The 13,288-nt window shown below is 43.5% G+C and overlaps 1 protein-coding gene across 3 annotated transcripts in view; it reads left to right on the forward strand.

Annotated features, from left to right (window-relative positions):
* Positions 1-8,001: 8,001 nt before the first annotated feature.
* The window catches only part of AR (androgen receptor), a 162,978-nt gene continuing 157,691 nt past the window's right edge, over positions 8,002-13,288 (forward strand). For 2 of the 3 annotated variants that reach the window (XM_029240566.1, XM_029240567.1), the window contains exon 1: positions 8,103-9,637. In XM_029240566.1, coding sequence (XP_029096399.1) covers positions 8,103-9,637 — 1,535 coding nt within the window. Of the gene's footprint in view, positions 9,638-13,288 lie in introns of all 3 variants that reach the window. The other variant, XM_029240565.1, reaches the window with a different exon arrangement.

Here is a 13,288-nt window from a genome sequence, read left to right on the forward strand (position 1 = left end):
ATACCCATTCAATGCATGAATTAGAGAGATTCTCTACTTTAGGCAGAGAAGGTTTACTGCATGCCTAAGCATGCTGAAACCACAAGGGTTTCTGCAAACCCCCAAAGCCAAGCTCTCAGTTTGGAAATAGAGTTTTAATTCTGTGAAAATAGAATCCATCCATTTATTCAACAGATATTTATTAAATACTGACCATATGCCACACCAGGCTGAGTCTTAAGGATTCGATGATGAACAAAACCAACATGGTCCCTGCTATCAGGAATGAGGAAAGTCTAATGAGGAAACAGTCTAATGAGGAAAATAGGTATTAAGCAACTAAATGCACAATTATTATAATTGTATTTGTGTGAAGACCTCCAATGGAGAAATACTGGGTACTGTTAAAACATGTTAAAAGGTGGGTGAGTGGGGAACTTGAACTAGCCTAGGGGGTCAAGGAAGTCTTTATGGAAGTGCTCTACGCATAGGCATTAACTAATGAGCAGGGAGAAGGATAAGCCAGCATTTCAGGTACAAGGAACAGCATATGAAAAGGCACGAAAGATTATTGGGCATTTGAGGAGCTCTAAACAAAGGCCAGTGTGAGCAGAGCTCAGAGAGCAGGAGAAAAAGTGGTATGAGATAAAATCAGAGAGATGGTGAGACACCAGATCATATAGTGTCTTGTTAAAGATTTGGGCTTTTATACTAAGAGGAATGAGAAGCCAGAGATAGAATGTAAGTGAGTGAATGATATGATAAGATTCAACTTAAAAAAACTCTCTTCACAAACATATATTGACAGTTGACTATTAACAAAAGTCTAAGGACAATTAAGAGGACAAAGAATAGTCTTTTAAACAAATGGAACTGGATATCCATATACAAAATTCAATTCAAAATGGATCATTCTAAGTATAAAACTGAAAGCTATACAACTTCTAGAAAAAGAAACACAGGCTTTTAAAAACATAGTTTGTGACGTTGGGTTAGAAAAAGATGTCTTAAATCTGAAAACAAAAGCTTAATCCATAAATAAATAAATTGATAAACTGGACCTCACAGAATTAAAATCTTCTCTTCTTAAAAAGACCTATAAGGACCTCCCTGGTAGTGCAGTGGTTAAGAATCTGCCTGCCAATGCAGGGGACACGGGTTTGAGCCCTGGTCCGGGAAGATCCCACATGCCACAGAGCAACTGAGCCTGTGCTCCACAGCTACTGAGCCTGCACTCTAGAGCCCGCGAACTACAATTACTGAGCCCAGGGGCTGCAACCACTGAAGCTCACGTGCCTAGAGCCCATGTTCTGCAACAAGAGAGGCCACTGCAATGAGAAGCCCGCGCACTGCAAGGAGGAGTAGCCCCCGCTGGCCACAACTGGAGAATGCTCACATGCAGCAACAAAGACCCAACGCAGCCAAAAAATAAAATAAATTAATTAATTAAAAATAGAATTATAGTTATAAGTTATAGTTATATAGTTATAAGACAATGAAGACAAACTACAAATTGAGAGAAAATATTACTGAGTCATATTTCTGACAATGAGCTTGTACCTAGAATATATAAATAACTCTAAAAACTCCATAAAATACAAGCAGCCCAATTTTTTAAAAAAATAGGCAAAAATTTTGAGCAGTCTTTACCAAAGAAAATATACAAATGGCAAATATACACATGAAAAATGCTCTACATAATTATTCATTGGAGAAATGCAAATTAAATGAGAAATGCTTACACATCAAATTAGAATGCTAAATTTAAAAAGACTGACCATACCAAGTGTTGGTGGGGATGTGGAGGAAATGCTGGTGGGAATATAAAATGGCACAACTACTTTGGAAAACAGCTTGGCAGTTTTTTTATGAAGGCAAATATACACCTACTCTGTGACCCACCCATTCCACTACTAAATATACAATCAAGAGGAATGAAAGCATATGTCCATACAAAGATGTATGTATGTATGTTCATAAAAGCTTTATTCGTTATAGCCAAAAATTGTGAAGAACACAAATTCCATCAACAAGCTAATGGATAAACAAATTTTGGTACATCCATACAATGGGGTAATACTTAGCAATAAAGAAGAACAAATTACTGATACACATAAAAGCTTGGATGGATATCAAGGGTATTATGCTGAGTGAAAGATGCCAGACAAAAAAAGATGATAATTTTATTGATATAAAATTTTGGAAAATGAAAACTAATCTATAGTGATAAAAATGCAAACTTTTGATTGCCAGAAGGGGAGTGTGGGGAAGGGTGGGGAGAGGAAGTAAAAAGGTACACAAAAGAAATTTTGGGTGTGATGAATATTTTCACTATCTTGACTGGGTGATGGTTTCATGAGTGTATGCATATGGCAAAGTTATCAATTTATACAACTTCAAATATGTGCACATTATTGTATGTCAATAATGACATACCTTAATATGGTTGTTTTAGAAAAATCCCTCTGGAATAGAAAGCCCAGGAATAGACCCACATAAATGTAGTCAACTGATCATTGACAAGGGAGCAAAGGCAATAAAATGGAGAAAAGGTAGTCTTGTCAATAAATGATGCTGGAAAAACTGGCAATCCACATGTAAAAAAATGAATCTAGACACAGACTTTACACTCTTCATAAAAATTAACTCAAAATGGATCACACCTAAATACAAAATGCAAAATTATAAAACCCCTAGAAGATAGCATAGGAGAAAGTCTAGATGACCGTGGGTGTGGTGATGCCTTTTTAGATACAACACCAAAGGCACAATCCATGAAAGAAAGAATTGATAAACTGGACTTCATTAAAATTAAAAGTTTTACTCTTAAAGGGCAATGCCAAGAGAATGAGAAGACAAGCCACAGACCGGGAGAAAATATTTGTAAAAGATGCATCAATAAAGGACTGTTATCCAAAATATACAAATAACTCTCAAAACTCAACAATAAGAAAACAAACAACTGGATTAAAAATGGCCAAAAATCTTGACAGACACCTCACCAAAGAAGATATTCAGATGGCAAATAAATATATGAAAAGATGTTCCACATCATATGCCATGAAGGAAATGCAAATTTAAACAGAAATGAGATACCACTACCAGAATGGCCAACATTGGAACACTGACAACACCAAATGCTAGTGAAGATGTGGAGCAACAGGAATTCTCATTCTTTGTTGGTGGGAATGCAAAATGGTACAGCCACCTTGGAAGACAGTTTGATGGTTTCTTACAAAACCAAACACGCTCTTATTATTCTATTCAGCAATCATGCTCCCTGGTATTTACCTAAAAATGTTGAAAATTTATATCCACACAAAAACCTGCACATGATGTTTATAGCAGTTTTATTCATAATTGCCAAAACTTGGAAGCAACTAAGATGTCCTTCGGTAGATTAATGGATAACTAAACTGTGGTACATCCTGACAATGGAATATTATTCAGTACTAAAAAGAAATGAGCTATCAAGTCATGAAAGGACATGAAGGAAACTTAAATGTGTATTACTGAGTGAAAGAAGCCAATCTGAAAGGCTACATATTGTATGATTAATACAATACATATTGTATAATTCCAACTATACGACATTTTGGAAAAGGTAAAACTATGGAGTCGGTAAAAACATCAGTGGTTGCCTGGGGATGGGGGAGATGAATAGTTGGAGCACAGAGGACTTTTAGAGCAGAGGAAAATCTCTGTATGATATCATAATGATAGATACATGTCATTATATGTTTGTTCAAACCCATAGATATACAACACCAAGAGTGAACCCTAATGTAAACTATGGGCTTTGGGTGATTATGATGTATCACTGCAGGCTCATCAGTTGTTACAAATGTACCTCTCTGGTGGGAATGTTGATAATCAGGGAGGCTATGCAAGTGTGGAGACAGGGGTTATATGGGAAATATCTGTGCCTTACCCTCAGTTTTGTTGTGACATTAAACTGTTCTAATTAATTTTTTTTTAATTTTAAAAAGTCCCTTTAATTGCTCAATGCAGAACTGACTCCAGGAAAGTAAGAGTGGAAGGAGGAAGCCCATTTACAGTGGTCCAGGTGAGAAAGAACAGTGCTTTGAACTAGGTTGACAGTAGCAGAGATGAAGAGAAGTAGGCAGATTTGTGAGATATTTAAGAAATAAAGCCCACAGGACTTGGCGAATGTCCATCATTTTCCAAAGGTCAGCTCATCCTGGCTTTCCAGAGCAAGGAACTAGGGAAAATTCTATTAACAAAGTCCCCTTGAAATTGCAGAGGAAGCCCATGGCAAAAACATACCCTCAACTCAAATGTCCTGAGAAGACACTACTGATTACTTATGTGGTTGCTAAAAATTGCAAAGAAGAAAAAGAAAAAGAGAAAGAAAGATGGTACAAGCACATAATTTATGTAATAGTCTCCAATAGTGTCTCTTGATCTTCTTTAAAACAATGGGAGAAAAATAAGATTTGAGATTGGGGATCAGAACTCAAAATTCAAAATAAAGTATAAGCTCCTGTTATGTTCACAGTAGTTAGTCTTCCCTGACAATAACATAAATGTAGATAGCACCACCTTTAAAAATATAACATAACAAGGTGACCCTTCAGATTTGTACAATGCTTTCCTGTTTATAAAGTTGTTCCACACACATGATCTCCTTTAATTACCACATCAGCATTTTAAGGGTACATATTATTGGCCAGAATTTTATAAGAAAATTTTGAAGACAATTTTGGTGCTGTGAAAGCAACATGAATTTTGGAATTCTTCAGACCTGGGTTTGAATGTCTGTTGGGATGCCATTTATTCAATGGGCAGCTCTGAGAAATTATTTCTCACCTTATGTTTTTTCAGGCTTCTTTGCTTATAACTACCCTCCTCACCTCTGTCCATTGGATTTTTCACTATCACTAGTAAAAAGTAGTGATATCCCTCCATACCCACCCTCTATGGAGTGTAGATACCCACCCTCCATATCCACCTCCATACCCACCCTCTACGGAGTGTAGATAAGAAGAAAACTCACGTCAGTCACAGCACTCTAAATTGTCAGTGTTTGAAAGACTGTCAGGTCCAGCTTCTATTTCTTTCCCTTCCCATTTCACAGAGCAAGAAACCGAAGCTTATGTAGAGGAAGAGATTCATTGTTAATCTGTAGACAAACTTCTGACTTTGAGACCTATGTTATTTCCATTTCACTTTCCTGCCAGGCCAACTTACTTAATTCCCTTTGAGGAACCCTTGTTAAAAGCTTTGGTGGAACTAAAGGTTTTGATGACTATTTAAATAATGTTTTCAAAGTATCTGTGAATTTCAATTACATATTCTTGTTTTCCATGACAATAAGGAATTGAGAATTAGCCCTGTTACAATTTGACATCTCTACGAATAAGACTGCTTCTTTACCATAAGGAGTATTTTGTGAGATTCTTTACCAACAAAGGGTGTATATCTGCGATATGTTCAGGCAGGGGTGAAATCATTAAAATCCCAGAAGATAATTTTTCACCTCCTCAGGTGAAAAGCTCCTCATGCTTCTGGAAGTTTCATTTATAGCCCTTTTCTAAGTTCTCTTGACATTGATGAGTCTAGCTAAAATAGCAATAAGATGGAAGACTAGTTTAGGTTCTACTAAAGTGGAACATAGAACAAATTATGTCCTTGCTTCAATGTCTTCATCTGGAAAATAGAGCAGATCATGCCCACTCTTCCCTGCCTTTAGTATTAAGTTACTTCCTTTGGTCATGGTAAGTAAATTCCCATTATGCTTGGCTGTGAACAAGATAAGATTCTGTAGAAACCTGTAAAAAACAGAACAGGCCCACATGGAAAAACTCCACTTGTCCTCTGGGACAGACAGACCCTGACCAGATCCAGAAGTCTAAGGAATTTAAAAGCTAGGGAGGCCCAGGGACCCTGCTGATACCAAGGGACACCTCTTTCCCTATAGATCTCCCCTTTCATTTTCTCTACTCTTCCATTCCCAACTGCCTCTCCATCTTTACACAGGGAAGATGAGACCTCCTCCAGAAAAGAACAGTTGCAATAGCCCACATGACCTTCCACTCCTGGTTGTCTACTAAGCGGAAGAAAAGCAGTCCTATATAGGTTCCATTCCTTGAATACTGCAGTTTGCAAGCTTAAACTATTCAAAGGCAACTTGGAAAAGCAAGTGCCTGTATATAAGCAAATGTCTGCAAAACCCTGGACAAAATCAAGATCTCTATGTACATGACAAGTCTTTCTGGAGTTTACGTGTTTGCCTGCTTTTCTGGGTGATTTTCCTTTGTACATCAGGATAGATGAGAAGTGTGTGGTAAGAAGCAATTCCAGACAGGAAAAAGGGAAGAGAAGAGGATAGAGATTACCTTTTGTTCCCAGGCAGAGGGTTCCTAGAGCAACTGATACAGTGCCACGAGACCCAATCTACCCCTATGGAGAAATTTGAAATGTTTCAACAAGTATAGGCTGGCTTGGCCATTGCTTGTTCCTCAGTTTGTAGGAGATCCTCCCGTCTGCGCTTTTCGGTCTGCCTTCCCTGAACATAGTCTCTCGCTAAAGGAGATCTATTTCCTCTATACTTCTATTGCCCTTTCCCACTCTCTACCCCCTCCCACAAGTGCACAGGGTCTGTTTTGAAATTGGACTTCAGAACCAAATCTGGCAAGTATGGTCCTCTGAGATTTTGGTGGCCCTGTCGTCAAAATAAAGCTCCGGGTTAAAGCTTCAGCCCCGATGCTTAAAACCTGGTCCAGGAAAGCAGGAGATAGTCGGGGAGCTGGGGTGCTCCTGGGCTAGAACAAGCCTCTCCTGCCCTCACCCACGCTGCGCCAGCACCTGTTTCTCCAAAGCCGCCCGGCTTTAGTGGACGGGGAGGGGAGGGGAGAAAATCAAAGGGGAGGGGAGGGAGAAAGGAGGTGGGAAGGCAAGGAGGCCGGCCCGGCGGGGGCGGGACCCGACTCGCAAACTGTTGCATTTGCTCTCCACTTCCCAGCGCCCCCTCCGAGATCCCGGGGAGCCAGCGTGGAGCGAGAGCCAGAGGGTCCGGAGCAAGCCTGGAGGCAGAGGAGGCGACGGAAGGAAAGCGACCGAGCAAGCTGCTTCAGTGTGGGACAGGAGCCGAAGGGACGCACCGCGTCAACCCCAGCCGGCTCTGGCGACAGCCAACGCCTCTTGCGGCGCGGCGGCTTCGAAGCCGCCTCCCCGGAGCTGCCTTTTCCTCTTCAGTGAAGTTTTTAAAAGCTGCTGGAGACTCGGAGGAAGCGAGGAAAGTGCCGGGTAGGACTGACGCCTGCCTTTGTCCTCCTCCCCTCCACCCCGCCCCCCCTCCAGGGTCTCCTGTCCTGCTGCTGCCTCCGCCTTCTCCTCGCAGCCCCCTCAACCCCCCTGCAGTCAGCCCAGCGCAGCCAGCCCGAGTTTGCAGAGAGGTAACTCCCTTTGGCTGCGAGCGGGAGAGCTAGCTGCACGTTGCAAAAACGGCTCTGGGGTGCCAGGAGACCGGGGAGCCGCTTCAGCACTGCAGCCAGAATCTGGCTGGTTAGGCGGTAAGCAGGGCAGACCCCCAGATTCCTCTTACTCCCTCTCCACCTCCCCCTGCACGCCGCTTCCCTCTCCCACCAGTTTGTGGGGCCAGAGATCAAAGGATGAAAAGGCAGTCAGGACTTCAGTAGCCCCCCCAAAAAGAAAACAACAACAACAACAAACAAAACCCCAACCAAATCCAAACAAACAAAACCCAATAGCAAAACCCAAAACAAAACAAAACAAAAAGAAAATAACCTGGTTCTTATTTGCACCTGCTTCAGTGGACACGAAATTCAGAAGGCAGAGGGTTTTCCTCCCCACCCCCCCTTCAAGATTTGAGCATCTTTTGAATCTACCCTCCAAGTATTCAGGAGCAGATTGTGAGCCTACCAGGGAAGATCGTGTCCAGCGCGTGTTTCCTCTGCACGAGACTTTGAGGCTGTCAGAATTCTTTGGAGTTGTTACTCCCGCAAGTTTCCTCCCCAGGAGCTTCCCGCAGGTGGGCAACTAGCTGCAGCAACTACGCATAGCAGCCTGTTGAACACTTCTCAGCAAGAGAAGGGGAGCAGGATAAAAGAATTGGGTGGAAGATTCACCCAAGCTTAAGGATGGAGGTGCAATTAGGTCTGGGGAGGGTCTACCCCCGGCCGCCGTCCAAGACCTACCGAGGAGCTTTCCAGAACCTGTTCCAGAGTGTATGCGAAGTGATCCAGAACCCGGGTCCCCGGCACCCTGCGGCCGCGAGTGCAGCACCTCCCGGCGCCCGTTTGCAGCAGCAGCAGGAGACCAGTCCCCAGCAGCAGCAGCAGCAACGGCAGCAGCAGCAGAGTGAGGATGGCTCTCCCCAAGTCCAGAACAGAGGCCCCACAGGCTACCTGCCCCTGGATGAGGGACAGCAGTCTTCACAACAGCAGTCAGCTCCCGAGGACCCCCCGGATCGTGGCTGCGTCCCAGAGCCGGGAGCTGCCTCGGCAGCCGGCAAGGGGCTGCAGCAGCCGCCGCCAGCACCTCCGGAAGAGGATGACTCAGCTGCCCCATCCACGTTGTCCCTGCTGGGCCCCACTTTCCCCGGCTTAAGCAGCTGCTCCACCGATCTTAAAGACATCCTGAGCGAGGCCGGCACCATGCAACTTCTTCAGCAGCAGCAGCAACAGCAGCAGCAGGAGGCGGTATCTGAAGGCAGCAGTAGCAGCGGGAGAGCGAGGGAGGCCACTGGGGCTCCCATCTCCTCCAAGGACAGTTACCTAGGGGGCAGTTCGACCATCTCGGACAGCGCCAAAGAGTTGTGTAAGGCAGTGTCGGTTTCCATGGGCTTGGGTGTGGAGGCATTGGAGCATCTGAGTCCTGGGGAACAGCTTCGGGGGGATTGCATGTACGCCCCGCTCCTGGGAGGTCCACCAGCTGTGCGTCCCACTCCTTGTGCCCCGTTGGCTGAATGCAAAGGTTCTCTGCTGGATGATGGCCCGAGCAAGGGCACCGAAGAGACTGCTGAGTATTCCCCTTTCAAGGCAGGTTACACCAAAGGGCTGGACAGTGAGAGCCTGCGCTGCTCTGGCAGCGGCGAAGCAGGGGGCTCCGGAACACTTGAGCTGCCATCCGCCCTGTCTCTGTACAAGTCTGGAGCACTGGACGAGGTAGCAGCTTATCAGAGTCGCGACTACTACAACTTTCCGCTAGCCCTGGCTGGGCCGCTGCCCCCTCCGCCGCCTCCCCAACCTCATGCCCGCATCAAGCTGGAGAACCCCCTGGACTATGGCAGCGCCTGGGCGGCCGCGGCGGCACAATGCCGCTATGGGGATCTGGCGAGCCTGCACGGAGGGGGTGCAGCAGGACCGGGCTCAGGCTCACCCTCAGCTGCCGCCTCCTCTTCCTGGCACACTCTCTTCACAGCCGAAGAAGGCCAGCTCTATGGGCCCTGTGGCGGAGGCGGGGGCGGCAGCGCAGGCGAGGCAGGGGCTGTAGCCCCATACGGCTACACTCGGCCACCTCAGGGGTTGGCGGGCCAAGAAGGTGACTTTCCCCCACCCGATGTGTGGTATCCCGGCGGCGTGGTGAGCAGAGTGCCCTATCCAAGTCCAAGTTGTGTCAAAAGCGAAATGGGCCCCTGGATGGAGAGCTATTCTGGACCTTATGGGGACATGCGGTAAGTTTCTCCTCCTAAAAATGTCTTTAAGCCTAGAGTCAGTCCTCTCCTCCCCGCGCAAACGCTCTGTTCTTGGGCGAGCTGAACAAGCTTCCACAGAAAGGGCCGCCCTAAATCTGGAGCCTTTCCCTGGACTTCTGGCCTACCAAAGATTCGACCTTTGCGCTCTGAACCCCCACTGTGTGCTCCAGTCCCCACCACTGTGAGCCCTGGGTGCTGGTGCAAGCTGTTCCAGATTCCTTGACAACCCCCGCCCCCCACCAGCCTCCAAAAATCTTGCCTGCCACTTGGTACTCCATGTCCCGCTGACTCCAAATTTAAATCCAATTGCAAGGGCCATCTTCCAAAATAAAGCCCTTAAGCCCTCCACTACTTCTCCTTCTCCCCGCCCCCAAATCAGAGAACCTGGACAAGAAATATGGGCACTTTCTCCTCTTAAGGTCTGTTAGGGATTGCTCCCCTGGCCTGTGGCTGGTCTTGGCAGGTTAGAGGCAAAATAACTGACCCAAGCTTTTCTCAACCCGCCTCCTCCAAAGAGATGAAATGGAGTATGGGATTACGGGAAGAAGGTGGTCTCTGGGTTCTGAGGGCCGCTGTGTGAAGAAGGGGTGAAGTCCCTTTGTTGGCAACAAAGAGGACTTGCCCCAGGGTTGGAGGTCAGGAGAGAGACTCCAACCAGGCAAGATTAGAGCAGGCAAAGGTAGGGGAAAGCCAAATGACCCCTTTCCCCGTAAACAATGGGCAGGATTTGCCCTCACAGGTTGACAATGTTGGAACTAGATGGTAGTGTTGGTTTTCTCTTGTAAAGTGTTTATTTGCTCTATGGATTACAACAGATCCACAGTTCCTACTTTGAGTTTGCATTAGCTCTATAAAGAGGAGAATGTTCTTTTAATGAACAATTTAACCAGACTCGAGTCTGACTTACAAAAGTGTTGGGAAAAAAGTTAAAGGATTTCCTGCTATTCCAGCGTGCATAGAAATCTGCTTTTGTGAGATTAGGGTTTACAAAAGGAATAGGGCTTTTCCTTCATTTTAAGGACATACTTGCATTTTAAAACATGATATGTTACCTCTAACAAATTAAGTAAGAACTGTTAGGGACCTATGAGCCTTAATCTTGCCCAATAGTTTTCATTAGGACATGAGAAAAGTGGCGGTCAATTTCATCTTGCGTGTTAAAAATTCTTACTTACCACAATTGAGCACTTTGGAGACCACATTAAAGATTTTTTTCCTAGCAAACTAAGATATTAGTTTATCTCCATGAGGGAGGGAATATTGACTGGGGAACTAACTCCTCAGATCTGCTGGGTGCTGATGTCCTCATGGATGTTGATGTCTTGTTCCGTGTTTCTGTAGCTATTTTCTTTACCTGTGACTTTTCAAAATGTGTTAGACTTAGCATCTTTGTTTGGAGACTTAAATCCAACAATTTGCTTCCTTTCACTGATGCTTCTGTTCTTGGAAGGTTGATAGCACAGTGTTAGAAAAGAAAGAGGAGGATAGGAGTTCATAAAATATTATTTTCTGGGTTACTGAAGAAACGGCTTCTAACCAGGCTTTATATTTTTTAGGTTCTTAAGGTTTGGCTTACAGGATTTTCAAAGGCTTCATTTATATTGTCAGTCTTTTCTAGTTAATTTGAAGTTTGGTTTTTTTTTTTTAATTTTTGCAATGTGGTTATACTGTGGGACAAAAGGTCTTCATTTCATAAGAACAGATTTACTTGCTAGAGTATATATTTTTTCCTAGGGCGGTTGCTAGTCAGCGGAGCTCTCTTCTACTGTGAACTGTTTTTCTTTTGGCGGGATTGGGGGGAATGTATAAGGTGCTTCATGACCTGCCCAGTCACTGGAACCATCCTGTCCCTCTTCTGTATGCCTCCCCCAACACCCAAGTAACTCAGTTAACAGGGAGGGGGTGAATGATTCCACATATTTGTTAAGAGATGTGTGTGTGTTCGAAGACATAACCTGAAATTTTCAGAAAGTGGCTACAGAGAGCTTTTAAATAGCTCTTCCCATCAGGTGTGCAGTAAGCTAGGGGATTTTATCCCAGGTCTTAATGGAAAAACTTCTCTATTTCTAAAACCTGCATAAATTAATGACCTCAACTAGTGAGACATTAGCAGTACCCGAAGAAAGTACAAGATTATTTAATCTTTCCTGGTTTGTGATTGGTGCAGTAGTTATAGGAATCTAGTGAAAGGGAAAACTGGCATTCCTGTCTTGTGTGTTGACAAAGATTTTTCATTTCTAGGACAAAGAAAATCCTTGAATCAGGTTTTTGAAAATTTATCAATTTCATCAGAATTCAACCAATCCCAATCTAAAAGTTGGTATTTTCTTACTTTCTCTTTCTTTCCCTCACTTTGTAGGGGCACAGTTTGGTGAAAGGCAAGGAATTATTTTAAGCCAAAGCTAGAGCTTCCACCCTCTCTGTATTGCATGCATTATATGCCAACTTTGAGTTAAAAATCTCAACATTCTAGAGACTTTCAATAATCTGTTGGATTACTCCCTTTTCCAATTGTGTGTGTTCATATACGTTATTTAATTGTAGGTTTTTTTTTAACTTAATAACTTCTGGAATAGCTGTGTGTTCTTATGCATCTACAATATTTCTGCCGAGAGGAGAGAGGCCTAAGGTGGTCCTTTAATTTTTATTTTTACTTATTTTAGCATGTGGTATGAGCAGAAGGAATAATAAAAAGTGATAGGGCTTGTGTGAAACCCTGATAATATTTTATGGAGCTGTCTTCCACCAAGAATAAATAAGACTACAACTTTGTTAATTGACCACTGTCTCACTTGACAGAAGTAGGGCCCTTTATATCCCAGCAAACAGCATAATAATATGACAAATACTTATTCTTGGGAGATGAGACCAAGGGGAGCCTGTTCAGGAATTAGAGTTGGGGTTTAAATAAATTATCCAGATGCAAAAAGAACATTTAAATTTTTCTCTTGATAATTTGTTCTGGTCTTCATAATAGGTAGTATTTTAGTAGTGCTTTGAAATTGGCAAATCCTGCCTTTCTCCATTAGTTGTTTCAAAAGAAGTCATTTTATTAATTCCCCTTTCCATCTCCTCTCCTCTCCAGTTATCAAGTCACTTTTTATGACTATATTGCAAGGAGCAGTTTGTCTTTTTTGTAAATCTGAGTTTTGCTTTGGGAATGACACTCTCTGTCCATAGGCCTTCAGGGTCAATATGTTGGAAAGAAGCATCCTTTCTTCACGGTCAGTAAATAACTGGTGAGTTCTGTCTGGGTACCAGTAATCAGAACCCGAGGACCATATAGCCACACTGGGTGGTACCCCATTTGAAAATATGTGCAAGATGTAGTGACAGAATTCTTCTCTTGGTTGTCCACAGAGTATCTCTCTCATCTTGGCCAAAGGTTAACATCAGTGAGAGACATTTTTGAAGAAGCTTGCAGCTTTCCTGTTGCAGGGTCAGTTAAGGGAGCTTTCTTGCCAGTGCTAATTTTGCCTCATCAGACTTCCATTCTTTTTAGGCTGTAAACTTTGATATTAATATATTGAATTTGCTGGCACATTTCATTTTCTTTTTTAAATGTTTTACTTCCCTGTAGTAATTTTCTCATCTGGTATACATATATGTATTTAAACCAAACAATTCTTT

Source organism: Monodon monoceros, unplaced genomic scaffold (genome assembly GCF_005190385.1).
Source record: "Monodon monoceros isolate NGI ecotype Baffin Bay Population unplaced genomic scaffold, NGI_Narwhal_1 Super_Scaffold_22, whole genome shotgun sequence".
Lineage (NCBI taxonomy): Eukaryota > Metazoa > Chordata > Mammalia > Artiodactyla > Monodontidae > Monodon > Monodon monoceros.